The 12,935-nt window shown below is 39.1% G+C and overlaps 2 protein-coding genes across 2 annotated transcripts; one reads left to right on the forward strand and one right to left on the reverse strand.

Annotated features, from left to right (window-relative positions):
• Positions 1-324: 324 nt before the first annotated feature.
• LOC124178842 (protein SMG5) lies at positions 325-5,408 on the reverse strand. The gene is made up of 8 exons (XM_046562572.1): positions 5,186-5,408; positions 4,683-4,905; positions 4,445-4,609; positions 4,088-4,356; positions 3,740-3,920; positions 1,609-3,379; positions 1,163-1,498; positions 325-1,044 (listed from the first exon to the last, which is right to left on the reverse strand). Exons 1-8 carry the CDS (start codon positions 5,254-5,256, stop codon positions 977-979), a joined length of 3,084 nt encoding a protein of 1,027 aa, XP_046418528.1. The 5' UTR covers positions 5,257-5,408; the 3' UTR covers positions 325-976.
• A 2,419-nt stretch (positions 5,409-7,827) lies between these two features.
• Positions 7,828-12,935, forward strand: LOC124178846 (aldehyde dehydrogenase, mitochondrial). The gene is made up of 8 exons (XM_046562579.1): positions 7,828-8,056; positions 10,555-10,800; positions 10,922-11,168; positions 11,299-11,633; positions 11,719-11,856; positions 11,934-12,098; positions 12,186-12,343; positions 12,559-12,935. The coding sequence occupies exons 1-8, from the start codon at positions 7,961-7,963 to the stop codon at positions 12,704-12,706; spliced, it is 1,533 nt and encodes a 510-aa protein (XP_046418535.1). The 5' UTR covers positions 7,828-7,960; the 3' UTR covers positions 12,707-12,935.

Here is a 12,935-nt window from a genome sequence, read left to right on the forward strand (position 1 = left end):
TGGAACTCTGCCGCAGCCTTCGATGGGCGCTTCACTCGTTGATCTGGTACATTCTTTCAAGTGTTCCAAAAACTCCCTAGATCCAACGCCCTTCATGGAATTACATACTCCGTGTTTCTCCGGAGGCGTTCAGTTCACCATTCTTCCCAGCTGAGCCAGATACAAATCTGAAGCAAATAAACCATCTCTTCTATCAACTGACTTACAAATCGAATGTTTTTACTTTCAATTTTGTGATTTTTTTTTTAAAGTTAAACCGGTACGCAGAAATTTTCATATTTCGTAAAACTTGAATGAAGGATCATCATAAATTTCAACGCTGAGCCAGATACATAATGTGATTTTATTCAATTATTTGATATCAGAGACTACTCATTCGTCTTAATACATATACAATAACATGTAAATATCTGTTATACTTTTTCAGTACGTTGTCTGATTTCACACGCTTATAAGTAATGGCCACTAAAATGATGAAAAATAACAATTTTTAGCGTTAACAGTTGAGCAACAAATGAAAAACCTATAGGAAGTAGCCTTTTTAATGCTTCCAAATATGGTAACGAGTGTGAATTTCTTATATTTAAACTTGCTATGCAGATGACCATTTCATATTCTACAAAATGTAATCATGAGGTATTACTAATATGAATTTATTTTTATTCGGAAATACGGACATAGAAAATATAATTTCTATAATGTAACTTAGGAGAATGCGATTAATTAAGAGAAAAATAATATATCATGGTTGTTTTTGAATTTAGAAATATACAATGCGAAATGATTAAGTTATCCGCATTATTTCAAATGTAAGGAAATATAGTGGGTGATATTCGTTGCGGGTTTCCAACCCCACTAGCACTCGCCGATACGTTCGCCCTTTGATGCGCGGTTCTATTACTGGCGGATGAATCCCACGGCTGTCGTTGTGATATACGAGAATTACAGACACTGTTCTCTCATCGGCCATTCGCCTTCAACCGTGACTCTTACTGGACGCCTTCCATTTTGTGTGAAACGATTCTATATGCTCGAGGTTCACTCCTGCAAACAAAATATTATTCCAGTTTCAATAATAAGATAATATTGCTCGATTCAATTCGCTAAGTTCAGTGAATTTGATAATGTCCACCAATCACGAATCAGAAATTGAAATGCTTACCTGCACTTTTGGCAAGTCCAACTGGACTGAAATTTGCAGTTTTTTGTTCATCTGCGCTGCATCCAGTTAGTAACGTAACTACAGGGGCTTCTCCTTCACTCGTAAGACTAACTTTCGTCTGGTTTGTCAGGTAGTGACAGCATTCAATTATTTGAAAATAGAGCCATGCCTCCTTATCCTTTGGTCTGGGCCCTTTGACTAGGGGAATTGGAAGCCGTTCGTGCGGTCTTTGAGCGCGTAAAAATCTCGAACCACGTCGCAATTGAGCTTCTAGCCACCTAGTTGCTTCCCTAGCTCTACTGCTCGTACGCTTGACCTCATCCAACGCAGAAACAACTGAAAATTAACAAACGAAAGTTTTGAATCTTCATGACAATTTTTAAGATATAGTTAAAGTAGCATTGTTGATATATTGTGGATTAGATAATTGTTTATTATATTCTTACCCACGGAAGGTATGACCACAATGAATCGCTTTGCATAAACAAGACGCTTCAGAGCTGGCATGTGCTTCGAGAGAGCCTCATGGTCAGGCACAAGATATGGCGACATTAATCTGGACCGTAAACGGGTTTCCAATGCTCTAACTTCAGCTTTCAGCCACAGTCTCCCCATGTGCCGCATTAGTTTTCCCTGGGGATGATCTGCCTCAGATTCCTTCTTCTCTTTTCTGCTATCTATGTTCGATGCTGTGGAATTATCGACATGTGAGGTAACGAAGAGTCGTGTAGTTTCATCATATGATATGCCAGACTCCTCTATAGTAGATAGAAAATGACCAAATTTGATTAATTTCATTATTCTTAGTAGCGTTTCTTCTCTTTTGTTCATTCTAAATTTCTTTAGGATTTCCCAGTTAAGAGTCTTCTGCGTGTTATCAAAAACTTTAAGGCCTTTTAGCTCAATATCTTCGGGAAGCGGTACTACTTCAACAGATTTCCTCAAGTTTTGGCTATTGAGATTTTGGAATAATGTGATGTTCTCTGGATTTTTGAACAAAGCATCCGCATTTATGTTGATCAAATTCAATAACGTCGATATCCTTTTTAGTAGTGTACTTGAACTTTTGGCGCATGACTGCACGATGTCAGGGTTACCAATCAACCAGTCGAAGCAAATTTTGATTGATGTCAAAATCCCTTCGCCCATCAGAACATTCATTATTTCAGCAGTACCCAGACTCTGCTTCTTCAACTGAGCTACGTAGGCAATGGTATTACTTGAGCCATTACTTTCATCATAAGCACTGTTTGAATCAACGTTCGTTATTACAGTTAATGCGCTTCCAGAATTTGTGGTGGAATCTCTGTCGTCTTTTAAAACTGTCTCGTTAACACTGTTCGATGATATGTTGGCGTTCAGAGTATTTATACTTTCTTTAATCTCTGTCAAAGTCGGGTTTTTCTCACCTATAGCATTCGTTTTATCTTCAACAATAGAATCTTGTTCCTTGTTTGTTACTTGAGGAACTTCGGTGTCACTCAAATCTTCAGATACACCGTCATCTGACAAAATAATTTCCTCACTCAAAGCATCCTCCTCAGTTTCGGAAATATCAGAGTTCAATTCATCGCTGGAAGATCCGATCATTGCACCATCGGCGTCACTCGCATCAGAGTCAGAACTATTTTTGCGCCTTCGCGGACGCCTAAGCTTGGTCAATAAACTCTTCGATTTGTCTTTCGACTTTTTGACTCCATTCAATAGATCATCAACATCGATAAAAGTCTCTTCGATATTGTCCAAGTGTTTGCGATTATCATTAATATCGAGAAAGTTGTTATCACAGTTTAGTAAACTCTGCTTATTTTCAATATTAATTCCGTTTGTCTCTTGAACATCATCAGTCTTCAATTCGTCATTTCCATTTTCTCTTACAAATTGGGGATTACTTGTCACATATTCTTCGCTGTTCAGCAGAGAGATGTTGATCACTGACTCTTGTAACCTCTCAATAGTAGTTTGTAGCAATTGGGATAAAATAGCCAAGGTGAATGCAATTACACCGCGAACTTCGGGCGAATCTTTACTCTGGAGTTTCATTATTGTCATAAAACAGATAACCATGATTTTGAACATCATTTCGTCAGTTAGATGGTAAGGTTCATCCTCGGCAAAACTTTGTAGGTATAATTGAATGCTACTTTCTTCTTCCTTCTTGCTGTCTGATTCAGTTGTTTCAAGTGTGAGACAATTTTCAAATTCGGCAAGTAATTCCTGCAAAGAATTGATATATTGCTTACGGAGTTTTAAACTGGCTGCATCCAGTATGCGCTAGGTGCAATTTTCCTAGGTTTTAAACAGTAGCAAAGGCATAATACTAGAAAAAATGCACTCTATGTGCACTCGGTGCAACAAGTTGAAAACGCTATTATATGGCGAATTCGACTCACAAAAACATGTCTGGTGACTGCATTTTTCCTAGTTTTATAGGATTTATAATGGTTGAAATCTAGGGATTCTGCACTTAGTGCATACATCTTCCAATAGTTTCGCTATCACTAAGCAGTGCAACTTTATACAAATGATGTTACAAATTTCAGCCCCGCTGCTGGGCGTTTATACTGCAATACGTACTTGGCTAACTTGATTTATGCTGTCAGAGTTTGGAGAGATGGAATTCCAAAGTTGTAACAACGACAGGAGTTGCGCAATACAGCGATGTAGTTGGTCTTCTTCCTTGCCCGTGAAAGAATGGGTTGCAATCATTCTTTTCAGATTACCTTCTGCGCCCTCAAATGATTCCGAGCATAACATGCTGTGTGTAAGAAAACTTGAATCAATAAAGTACGGTTTATGAATACTGCGAATTTCAAATCATGGCTTTTTCACCTCTGAACACAGGCTCATGAATTTTTATCGATGCAGACTTTTCGACGCATAATTTGCTACAAATATGTATATCTCTATTCAATAACAACTTACCATCTCATATAATAATAAACAGCATCAAGTCCAAAATTTTTGTTTCCAGACATAGTTCCCAGTTGATTATGGGGCATCCCAATATTTGGATCTATCAGAATAGCCATCTTGTAATATCTAGTCGCTATTTTTGGGTCCCAACATGGATCTAGGTCTAGTTTATACCTTGATAGATCTCCCAAACATATTAAACTACGATGAATGAATCGTATGGCACACCGCCTTACTTCCTCTGTGTGCATTTTACTTTGCAATGACTTTTGTTTTCGCTGTAATGAGATAAATATTTTTACGGATATTAATCAGATGATTATATTTCAATTGATGTAACTAATATCTCGTAACTTGGAAACTTACATTGGATAATGCTTCTTTGTTCTGAGGAGAAGCAAAGTCTATAACGCCCATCAAATCTAGATTGCATTCCAGCTGGAGCCTCAGGATCAAGTGATGGTAAAATCCCACGCCCACTGCTAGGTGAGTAAATATATATGCTTTTTCAGTCTCATTCCAAGAGTTAGCCTGAAAATGGTGAAGAAATTACAATTAAGAATAATCAGGTCTGTTTAGGGTGCAAATAATGAGCGTGCAGTACCTTTCGCAGTTTTTTAACAGCGACAACGACGTCGTAGAAGCCCCGTCGCCACAAGAGTTCCTCTATCTTGCGAGCATGGCCAATGGTGTCTTTGAATATCAATCTCTCGCAGTAATCTCTCAGTTTGGCTCTGAGGGTTTCTCCTGATGGTGTAAAGATATCAATGACTGACAAAGATCGGCTCCTCTGCTCGTCGAGCCTCTGGGCAATATCAGTTACCCCTCTGTTAATTATACAATCATATCACTTATGAAACGGGAGCCAAACTGGGGCATTCAAGTCATACGGGGATTCTTGGAAATCTCATGTTCCACAAATAATTAATTTTTTGTCTTTTTGAGGTTAGGTTGAGAACCACTCGACGACTTCAGCGCATCGATTCACATCAAGTTGCATTATCAGTACTCGAGAGGTCAGCTCGTATTATTATTATCATTATAGAGACGAAATACTTTTGCTTTCATAATCGGAGAGTATTAAGAGATTTTGTAAAAATATGTTACCTGTAAAGACGCCTCGTCTGATCGAGGCAGTCGTTTCTGGCATCCGCCACAGGGTTGAATGACTTCTTCATATTGCGTGTCAACTCATCTTTTCATGGATTTCAGCTGATCTATCATTTCTCAACAACAAACTTCGAACCGATTCTCGCGCGAGATCCCATTATATGAAAATACGACGACATTTGCCAGCCCTCTCTCTCCGCAGTCCGCAGCGCCAAGCAACGTGCAATTGCAAGATGGCCGAGTTACAGCGCAACTCCTGCTGCGCATCGTCGCTGCATTCGCGCTCGCGTCGCGCGCTCCGCGATTCCGGCCGCGCATTTCATACTTTTTCAATTTACTAAGAAATGTCTTTTACACTCACTTGAACGAAAACTCGATTAAGTATCAAAAGACTGGCCGTAAAATCATGGATTAATAACTTTACAATTTACAAAATTGAAGTCTGCAAGGAACCGTAACACGAAATGTAGAAAAAAATAATGACAACGTGACGTTGACGGACAACAAACGAGACGCGTGCTGTACTCGGATAAATATCGTCATGTCCCTTTTCGGTAAATTCAAAAGCGGCAACTTCACTGCGCAGGATCTTGGTCTCATGAAATTCGAAGTCCGCGTTATTCACGACCCCGGTCAAATGGATTCTAACGACGCTGAAGGGCTGATGTTCGTGTTAACGAAAGCAGGATTGTGCGTCGTTGACGAAATGCTCGGATGGAGTAGCGTGGCCAAATTGTGCGCTTATACACCATTGATACGCTCAGCTGATATTCATAATTAACACGTATATATTTCATGTTGTTTCAGGCTAATGTACACTTGTATCAACGAGGTGACGCGAATGATCGTTAGCGAAGCAATGAAATTCTTTCAAAATAATTACATAGTGAGAAATTAATTTGTAAGTCACAAACAGGCTAAATCTGAAGGAAACATAAAATGTTCAATGTAAATGTTATGTTATATGTCTCTTTATTGACTGGCTTTCATCGTAATTCAAATTTTGGAATTACTTTTGAACAAAGTAGACGCAAAATTGATGCTCGTTATAGCATATCTGAATTTTTCATGAAAACTGGAATTGGGATACATTGTGATATTTAAGGAAGCAATGAAATATGAATTTGCTTCCATTATTTTACCTATACCACTGTTTTGAAACTTTGCTGCAGAACTGAGACTGACAAAGACCTCCGGTAAAAAAAAATACTATAAATAAAATTCCACCAAGGTTATGATCATTATCACGTTATACAAACAGACTGTCAACAATTTTCAAAAAGTCAAGTATCAACATACAAACCGTGGACTACAAACTTTGGTAGACATTGCAAAACTATGGGTATAATTATGCAGCATGATAAGTATCTATGGAATGCATCTTGATATGGTCAAGTGTATTCACGGAGCATTGAAAATACTCTATTTTCGGTGCATACCGACAAATTTCTTAAAAACAAAAATAACGGTATCATATTGTAAATAACAGCTTTTATTTTAAATTTGAGCCGTAGTAAATTTTTAATACTTTTATTGCAGCTCGTGAATTTCTTGAGAGTTGAACTTATTCTGGGCATTACAAAATGTATTTGTGTAATTGTTTATTTTCAACGATCTCAATGTCTTTCGTTTATTATGGAAGAACTATGAGTCGGCGCACAGTCGGAGAAAATCGAGTCTTGCGGTCAAAAATCTATTGAACTTGAACCGAGAAATGAATTTTTTTGAAACTTGGTGTCCACAGGTTTTCGAGATCACTGGTTCCGAAAATCACGCATAGGTTGTACAAAGCATATACCTATGTGAAGCGTCACATGAGACTCATCTCGAGTTTGTCGAGTCGGTCGATCAGTCGCCTCCGCAGTTAAAAAGTAGCAAATATCACGCAGTCGCAGAATTCGTGGCACAAGCTCGCTCGTGGCCATTCACTGAAGTATATTCTCCAATCAACGCCTGTGGCGACGTCCCAATGTGAAGTAAAATGGTTTAACACGGACGAAGGATTTTCGGTTCCCAATTAAACGCCTGAATTCAGTAAACAATGTAAACAAGCATCTGAATTTCAAACAATTCTACTTAAAGAGTTATTTTTTGGCTTGAATGGATTTCTCTTTCTCTGTTTTCTCTGTTTATCTTTCTGCTCGTTGCAGAAGTCGGGTTACAATCAATTCGAACAGAGCTATTTACAGTATAATCACGGACATTTCACACTCACGTGTCGCACACCCAAGTTGTGCCCAACGCCGATTGTAACTCATCCCTGCGTAATCATCTCGGGATGGGCGTTATCGCTTTATATTCAAAAGTGTGTAATACAACACATACACACATATACACGCATTGCTTGCACGCACGTAACTTACAGCCAAAATGAGATTTCACTCTCTAAAAAATATTCAAGCTGACATATAGGGTAAATAATAATCGATATCATATATCGCAGTTTGACACATTGGAGCTCTGCATGTCGTATCGCGTTGCAGTCATTCCATGACAATTTTGCTATCGCATAAGATTACAAACTACGAGGAAGACATATTATTATAAATTTTCACATTCACGCAGAGCCGTACGAGACGACTGAGATAATCTAACCGGCGCAGTTTGGCCCGGAACGATAGCATACAACACCGTGTATAAACGGGTAGTAGTGAGGTATAAACATCTTCTGCCTAAGCAGAAGCGGCTCACTTGTCGGCCGGCGGTTGTGAGGCGAGTTTGCGAGGAAGAAGACGTTCGGTTCGATATAAAATTTCGCACTGCAACTAAATCATGCTTCGATTACTGAACCGAATCAAAGCCGCTCGTGCCTTTTCATCATCGGCTATTCCGGCACCGGAAGTTAATCCCAGCATCTTGTACAGCGGGGTAAGTACCGACATGCATCTTGGATCATAGAACAATTCACGGGTTAAGATAGTCATTTGCCATTATCGAGCTAACATACCTACGTGGCTATGTGTAATATTATATCAAATCGTGCATCAAAGACAATCAAAGACTACTTCAACGTGAGAAACACCGTGTGACTTCACCAACAACGCGTGACACACGTGACTCGTTCATGCGTACGTACATGTGTGACACATGTGTGAGCACATGTCCTTGACGCAGTCTTTCGGGCGCCTCCAACCAATTTGATATTTTTAATCTTTGCCAATATGGTCAACTGTACATATTACACAATCCATAATGACCCGTTACATTGCATAACTTGATTAAAAAATGTTAAATAGTCAGAAATTTAATCGCTTAGGCCCGCTTTTATCAACTGATATCACAATAACCGGCGAATTGTGGCTGTAATACTCTCGTGAAACGCAGTATCGGGTCGAGATTAATTTATCTCTTACACCGGGTTATTGCGTCATTATGAATTATCAAAATTCTTGAGCCTAGATTGGATTAATTGTTGCATATTCGTACAAGAGAGATATTGGTGGAGAGTAAATTGAGACTTCATTACACCACATGTTTACAGCTTAAAACACGAAACAATAATTTATCAGACTTCTGTCGGATTCGACACAGATCCGACACAAAATCCGAAGTTATCCTTCAGGTGAGAGACAAGGATAGAAAATGTGAACGGATCCTATTCGGCTCTGTCGTAAATGAACTCGATTAGCGGCTTGATGATCAAAATTTTATTTCGGAACAGGTCCGGTTCCTATTTCCGCGTCCCAATGAACCTCCCTTACATAAAAAATCCGACAGATCTCTGTCGGATTCGACACAGATCCGCTACAAATGTCGGACACAAAATTCTGTCGGATTTTTTTTGTAGGGTGGCTCTCTATTAGGTTTTACAATACGTCTTCTCGATATTGAAAGAGCTCTGTATGCACTCAAACAACATTTCTAAACTCACACGTCTTAATATGCTCTGTTTTATTCGTGCGTCTTATATTCGCGTGTCATTTACAAAGCTTGTACCAGCGCTTTTTTTTCTCTGGTACTTATACTTCGCGAATTTTCTTATTCGCTGGTCTGCAAAAGGCTTAGAGCACATTAAAGGTTGTATACACATACCCTTATTTACGTTATAAAGGTACAGGCATACTTTTAAAATTACGAAAAATTTATCATATGCTTCTTTCATTCTTGAGATATTCACTTACGGCAAAGATAATAGAAAAATTTTGAAATTGAGCGAATCATGACGAATCCAGTGGAAAAGGTCAGAACGCCTCGCGGCATGCGTTAACCTTCTCCGTATTTTACTGATGGGTACATTATAATAAATTTGGGTCCACTCAGGTAGGTAGTCGTAGTTTGCAGCTGTTCACCCCACTAAAGCAAAGCAGACTTTTCGTGTGAATGGCGCACTAAATCGATGCAAGCATAACAAAAAGCGTCTTCCCCATGTTATAGTCGATGCCACTAAACCTATTCAGGGAAATCTATTCCAAGAATTAAGATAATGTATTATTGGAGGGCTTGCCATTAACATTTATTACACAAAGTATCAATGAAAGACTCAATTCGACCATTTCGAGCTTTGCTCCAACGAACAAACAATAACATATCGTTGTAATAAGTGAAATTGCAACACAGATTCAATGAAATTTTCAAAAGCGTCCTATTAAAGATGCATGTAATGGAACTGGCTATTGGACCGGATGAATAAAGTGCAAAGTGCCACCAAATCGATGCACAGATGCAGGTCGCGTACAGGCAAAACCAAATCAGGTGCTAGAAGTTCGCTAAGCAGCCCTTAGTTTAAATAATAATCACCCCGCTGTTTAAGAATGTTTTGTTATCTCAAAAAAAAAAAAAAAAACTGCAATCGATCACACTACCTGTGTACTAACCGTGTGTAAAAGTCTAATTTTGCCATCCTAATCACCATGTTCTAAACAGAACGAAAACAGACGTGTTTTTTTGGCATCAAAATTAGAAATACTCCTTAACACTCGTACTAAATATATCTTATATACTAATAATCGTATTTCCATAATCTTGAAAGTTTATAACCGCAAAGCAAATATTCTGGAATTTTATTTTTATCACCCAAATAAATACATCGTATTTATATCATTTATTTCTTATTATTTGTTTCTCTCAACTCCAATTGTAGATTTACCTTATACCTTACTCTTTACCACGCCGAAGGATGCGATGCTAAAAAAAATTTAGTTAGAATTTTAGCTTCCACGAAAGCCTATAGATCTACGAATTCAGCCTAACAATTATTTCAATGATAAATTGAGGCTTTCATTTTTAATAATCGGATTAAAAAAGAATTGAAAAGAATCAGCTCATTTCAATCGATTCGAATCCAAAATATTTTGATCAGAAAGAACCGATTAGCTTTCACTTTATAAATTAAAAACCGTTTAAAACAACATATTTCTCATCCGTAGATTTTCATCAACAACGAATGGCACCGTTCCAAGTCAGGGAAAACTTTCCCGACAATAAACCCTGCGACGGGAGAAACTATCACGGAAATTCAGGAGGGTGATGCTGCGGACATTGACATTGCCGTTCAGGCAGCTAAGAAGGCTTTCAAAATTGGTTCGCCTTGGAGAACGATGGACGCGTCTCAACGGGGCGTTCTTCTTCACCGTTTAGCCGATCTTCTGGAACGGGATCGCAAATACCTCGCGGTAATCTGCAATATTAATCCGCCCTCCTTATTAGCCAATCATTTGTTGACTAGCAGGTACCAGTGTCCGACAAACACGCAGGAATATAATCGTAATGCACGTCTAATGACAATGATTACAGTCCTTGGAGACGCTGGATAACGGAAAACCATACACCGCTTCGTACACGATGGATCTTAAGGGCAGCATCGATGTTCTTCGTTATTACGCTGGCTGGGCTGACAAGAATCATGGAAAAGTTATTCCCTCGGATGGAAATTACTTCACTTACACGAGACACGAGCCAGTAGGTGTTTGCGGCCAAATTATTCCCTGGAACTTTCCTATCCTCATGATGGCCTGGAAGTTAGCACCGGCGCTGGCCACCGGTAATTCACGTATTTTCATCGTCTGTTTACTTGTTTTTTACTCCGATTACTTGGCGTAAAATGAAAAGTACGATTGTTTTTCGACGTTTTGTACGGCTAAAGTATAACATGATATTATTGTACACTTCAGGAAACGTAATCGTATTAAAGCCGGCGGAGCAAACATCTCTGACGGCTTTGTACATCGCCCAGCTTACAAAGGAAGCTGGTTTTCCTGAAGGTGTAATTAACGTCGTTCCCGGATACGGTAAAGCGGGAGCAGCTCTCGTCGCTAATAAGGATGTCGACAAAATTGCCTTCACCGGATCCACGGAAGTGGGGCGACTGATTCAGCAAGGATCTGGCGTGGGAAATCTGAAGAGGACCACCTTGGAATTGGGAGGAAAGTCCCCGAACATCATCTTCAAGGATGCAGACTTCGATCATGCCGTTGAATTGGGTCACTTTGGACTCTTTTTCAACGCGGTAGGAATGAAAATCGGGTTTCAGCAGAATGACGGTCCGAATTCGTGAGACAATCGTCCGAAAACACTTTCATCATTTGTTTTAGGGCCAGTGCTGCTGTGCCGGATCCAGAACTTACGTTGAGGATGCAATTTATGACGAATTTGTCGAAAAAAGTGCAGCCCGCGCCAAGAGGAGAACGATCGGAAACCCGTTCGATGCGAAAACCGAACAGGGCCCTCAGGTACCATAACGTTGAGCCACGATTATTCCGTTTTGTGATTTAAACGAACGTACAGCTAATCGTACCGTATTACACAGGTGGACGAAGAGCAAATGAACAAAATTATAGGTCTGATAGAATCCGGAAAGAAAGAAGGGGCGAAACTTGTTACTGGAGGAGAACGAATTGGCGACAAAGGATGTTTCATTGCGCCAACTGTATTTGCGGACGTCAAAGACGACATGACCATCGCCAAGGAGGAAGTCAGTTTTTCAAATATTTGGTAACATGTACATCTGTGTACGGGAAAATTATAGACATTAATACCAACACCATGGCCATGCTTTCAGATTTTTGGACCAGTTCAGCAAATATTGAAGTTCAGTAGCTTGGATGATCTAATCGAACGTGCCAACAATTCGGATTATGGATTAGCAGCAGCAGTATTCACTAAGGACATTGACAAGGCCAACTACATGATCCAGGCACTTAAAGCTGGAACTGTTTGGTAATTTCATATTAATCATCTTTCAATCCTCAGAGTATTATTATTATTATGGAAGAAAATACAATAAGGCTAAAACCGTAAACCGTTGGCGGGCTTCTCCTTGCTTGGTGAGACTCTACAGTCTCTTGATTGCGATGAACACGGCTACTTTTCAAGTTAAAAGTTTTGCTTTTTTCCGTAACAGAATCACATTTTGCTAATATTTTGTCAAACAGGGTAAACACGTACAACGCATTAGTGACACAAACACCGTTTGGTGGTTTCAAAAATTCCGGACATGGACGAGAAATGGGAGAATACGGCCTGCAGGCTTACACAGAGGTCAAGAGCGTCATTGTTAAACTTAACCAGAAGAACAGTTAAATTGCTGGAACGTGAAGTTGTACCTACTACGTGTATATTAACCACCTTTTTGAAGATAGAGATGGTTTTTCTTTTCGTTTCCTACCAGACGTGTAATTCTTGCTTTTAATATTTTTACGATTACTTTTATACTGTTAGATTTTACATAATTGAAATTACATAATTTCGAACACGATTGTAAACCAAAAGTTTTATACCAGGCTCACAGTAAATAAAATAATCGAATGTA

Source organism: Neodiprion fabricii, chromosome 3, assembly GCF_021155785.1.
Source record: "Neodiprion fabricii isolate iyNeoFabr1 chromosome 3, iyNeoFabr1.1, whole genome shotgun sequence".
In the NCBI taxonomy this organism is placed as follows: domain Eukaryota; kingdom Metazoa; phylum Arthropoda; class Insecta; order Hymenoptera; family Diprionidae; genus Neodiprion; species Neodiprion fabricii.

Excerpts from the sequence above, each read along its gene's own strand:
- LOC124178842 (XM_046562572.1), bottom strand. The coding sequence starts at position 5,256 with ATGAAGAAGTCATTCAACCCTGTGGCGGATGCCAGAAACGACTGCCTC. Across the intron at positions 4,610-4,682 it reads CTGTTAAAAAACTGCGAAAG|GCTAACTCTTGGAATGAGAC; the intron begins GTACTGCACGCT and ends CACCATTTTCAG. Across the intron at positions 3,380-3,739 it reads GCATAAATCAAGTTAGCCAA|GAATTACTTGCCGAATTTGA; the intron begins GTACGTATTGCA and ends AATTCTTTGCAG.
- LOC124178846 (XM_046562579.1), top strand. The coding sequence starts at position 7,961 with ATGCTTCGATTACTGAACCGAATCAAAGCCGCTCGTGCCTTTTCATCA. Across the intron at positions 10,801-10,921 it reads GGGATCGCAAATACCTCGCG|TCCTTGGAGACGCTGGATAA; the intron begins GTAATCTGCAAT and ends CAATGATTACAG. Across the intron at positions 11,169-11,298 it reads AGCACCGGCGCTGGCCACCG|GAAACGTAATCGTATTAAAG; the intron begins GTAATTCACGTA and ends TGTACACTTCAG.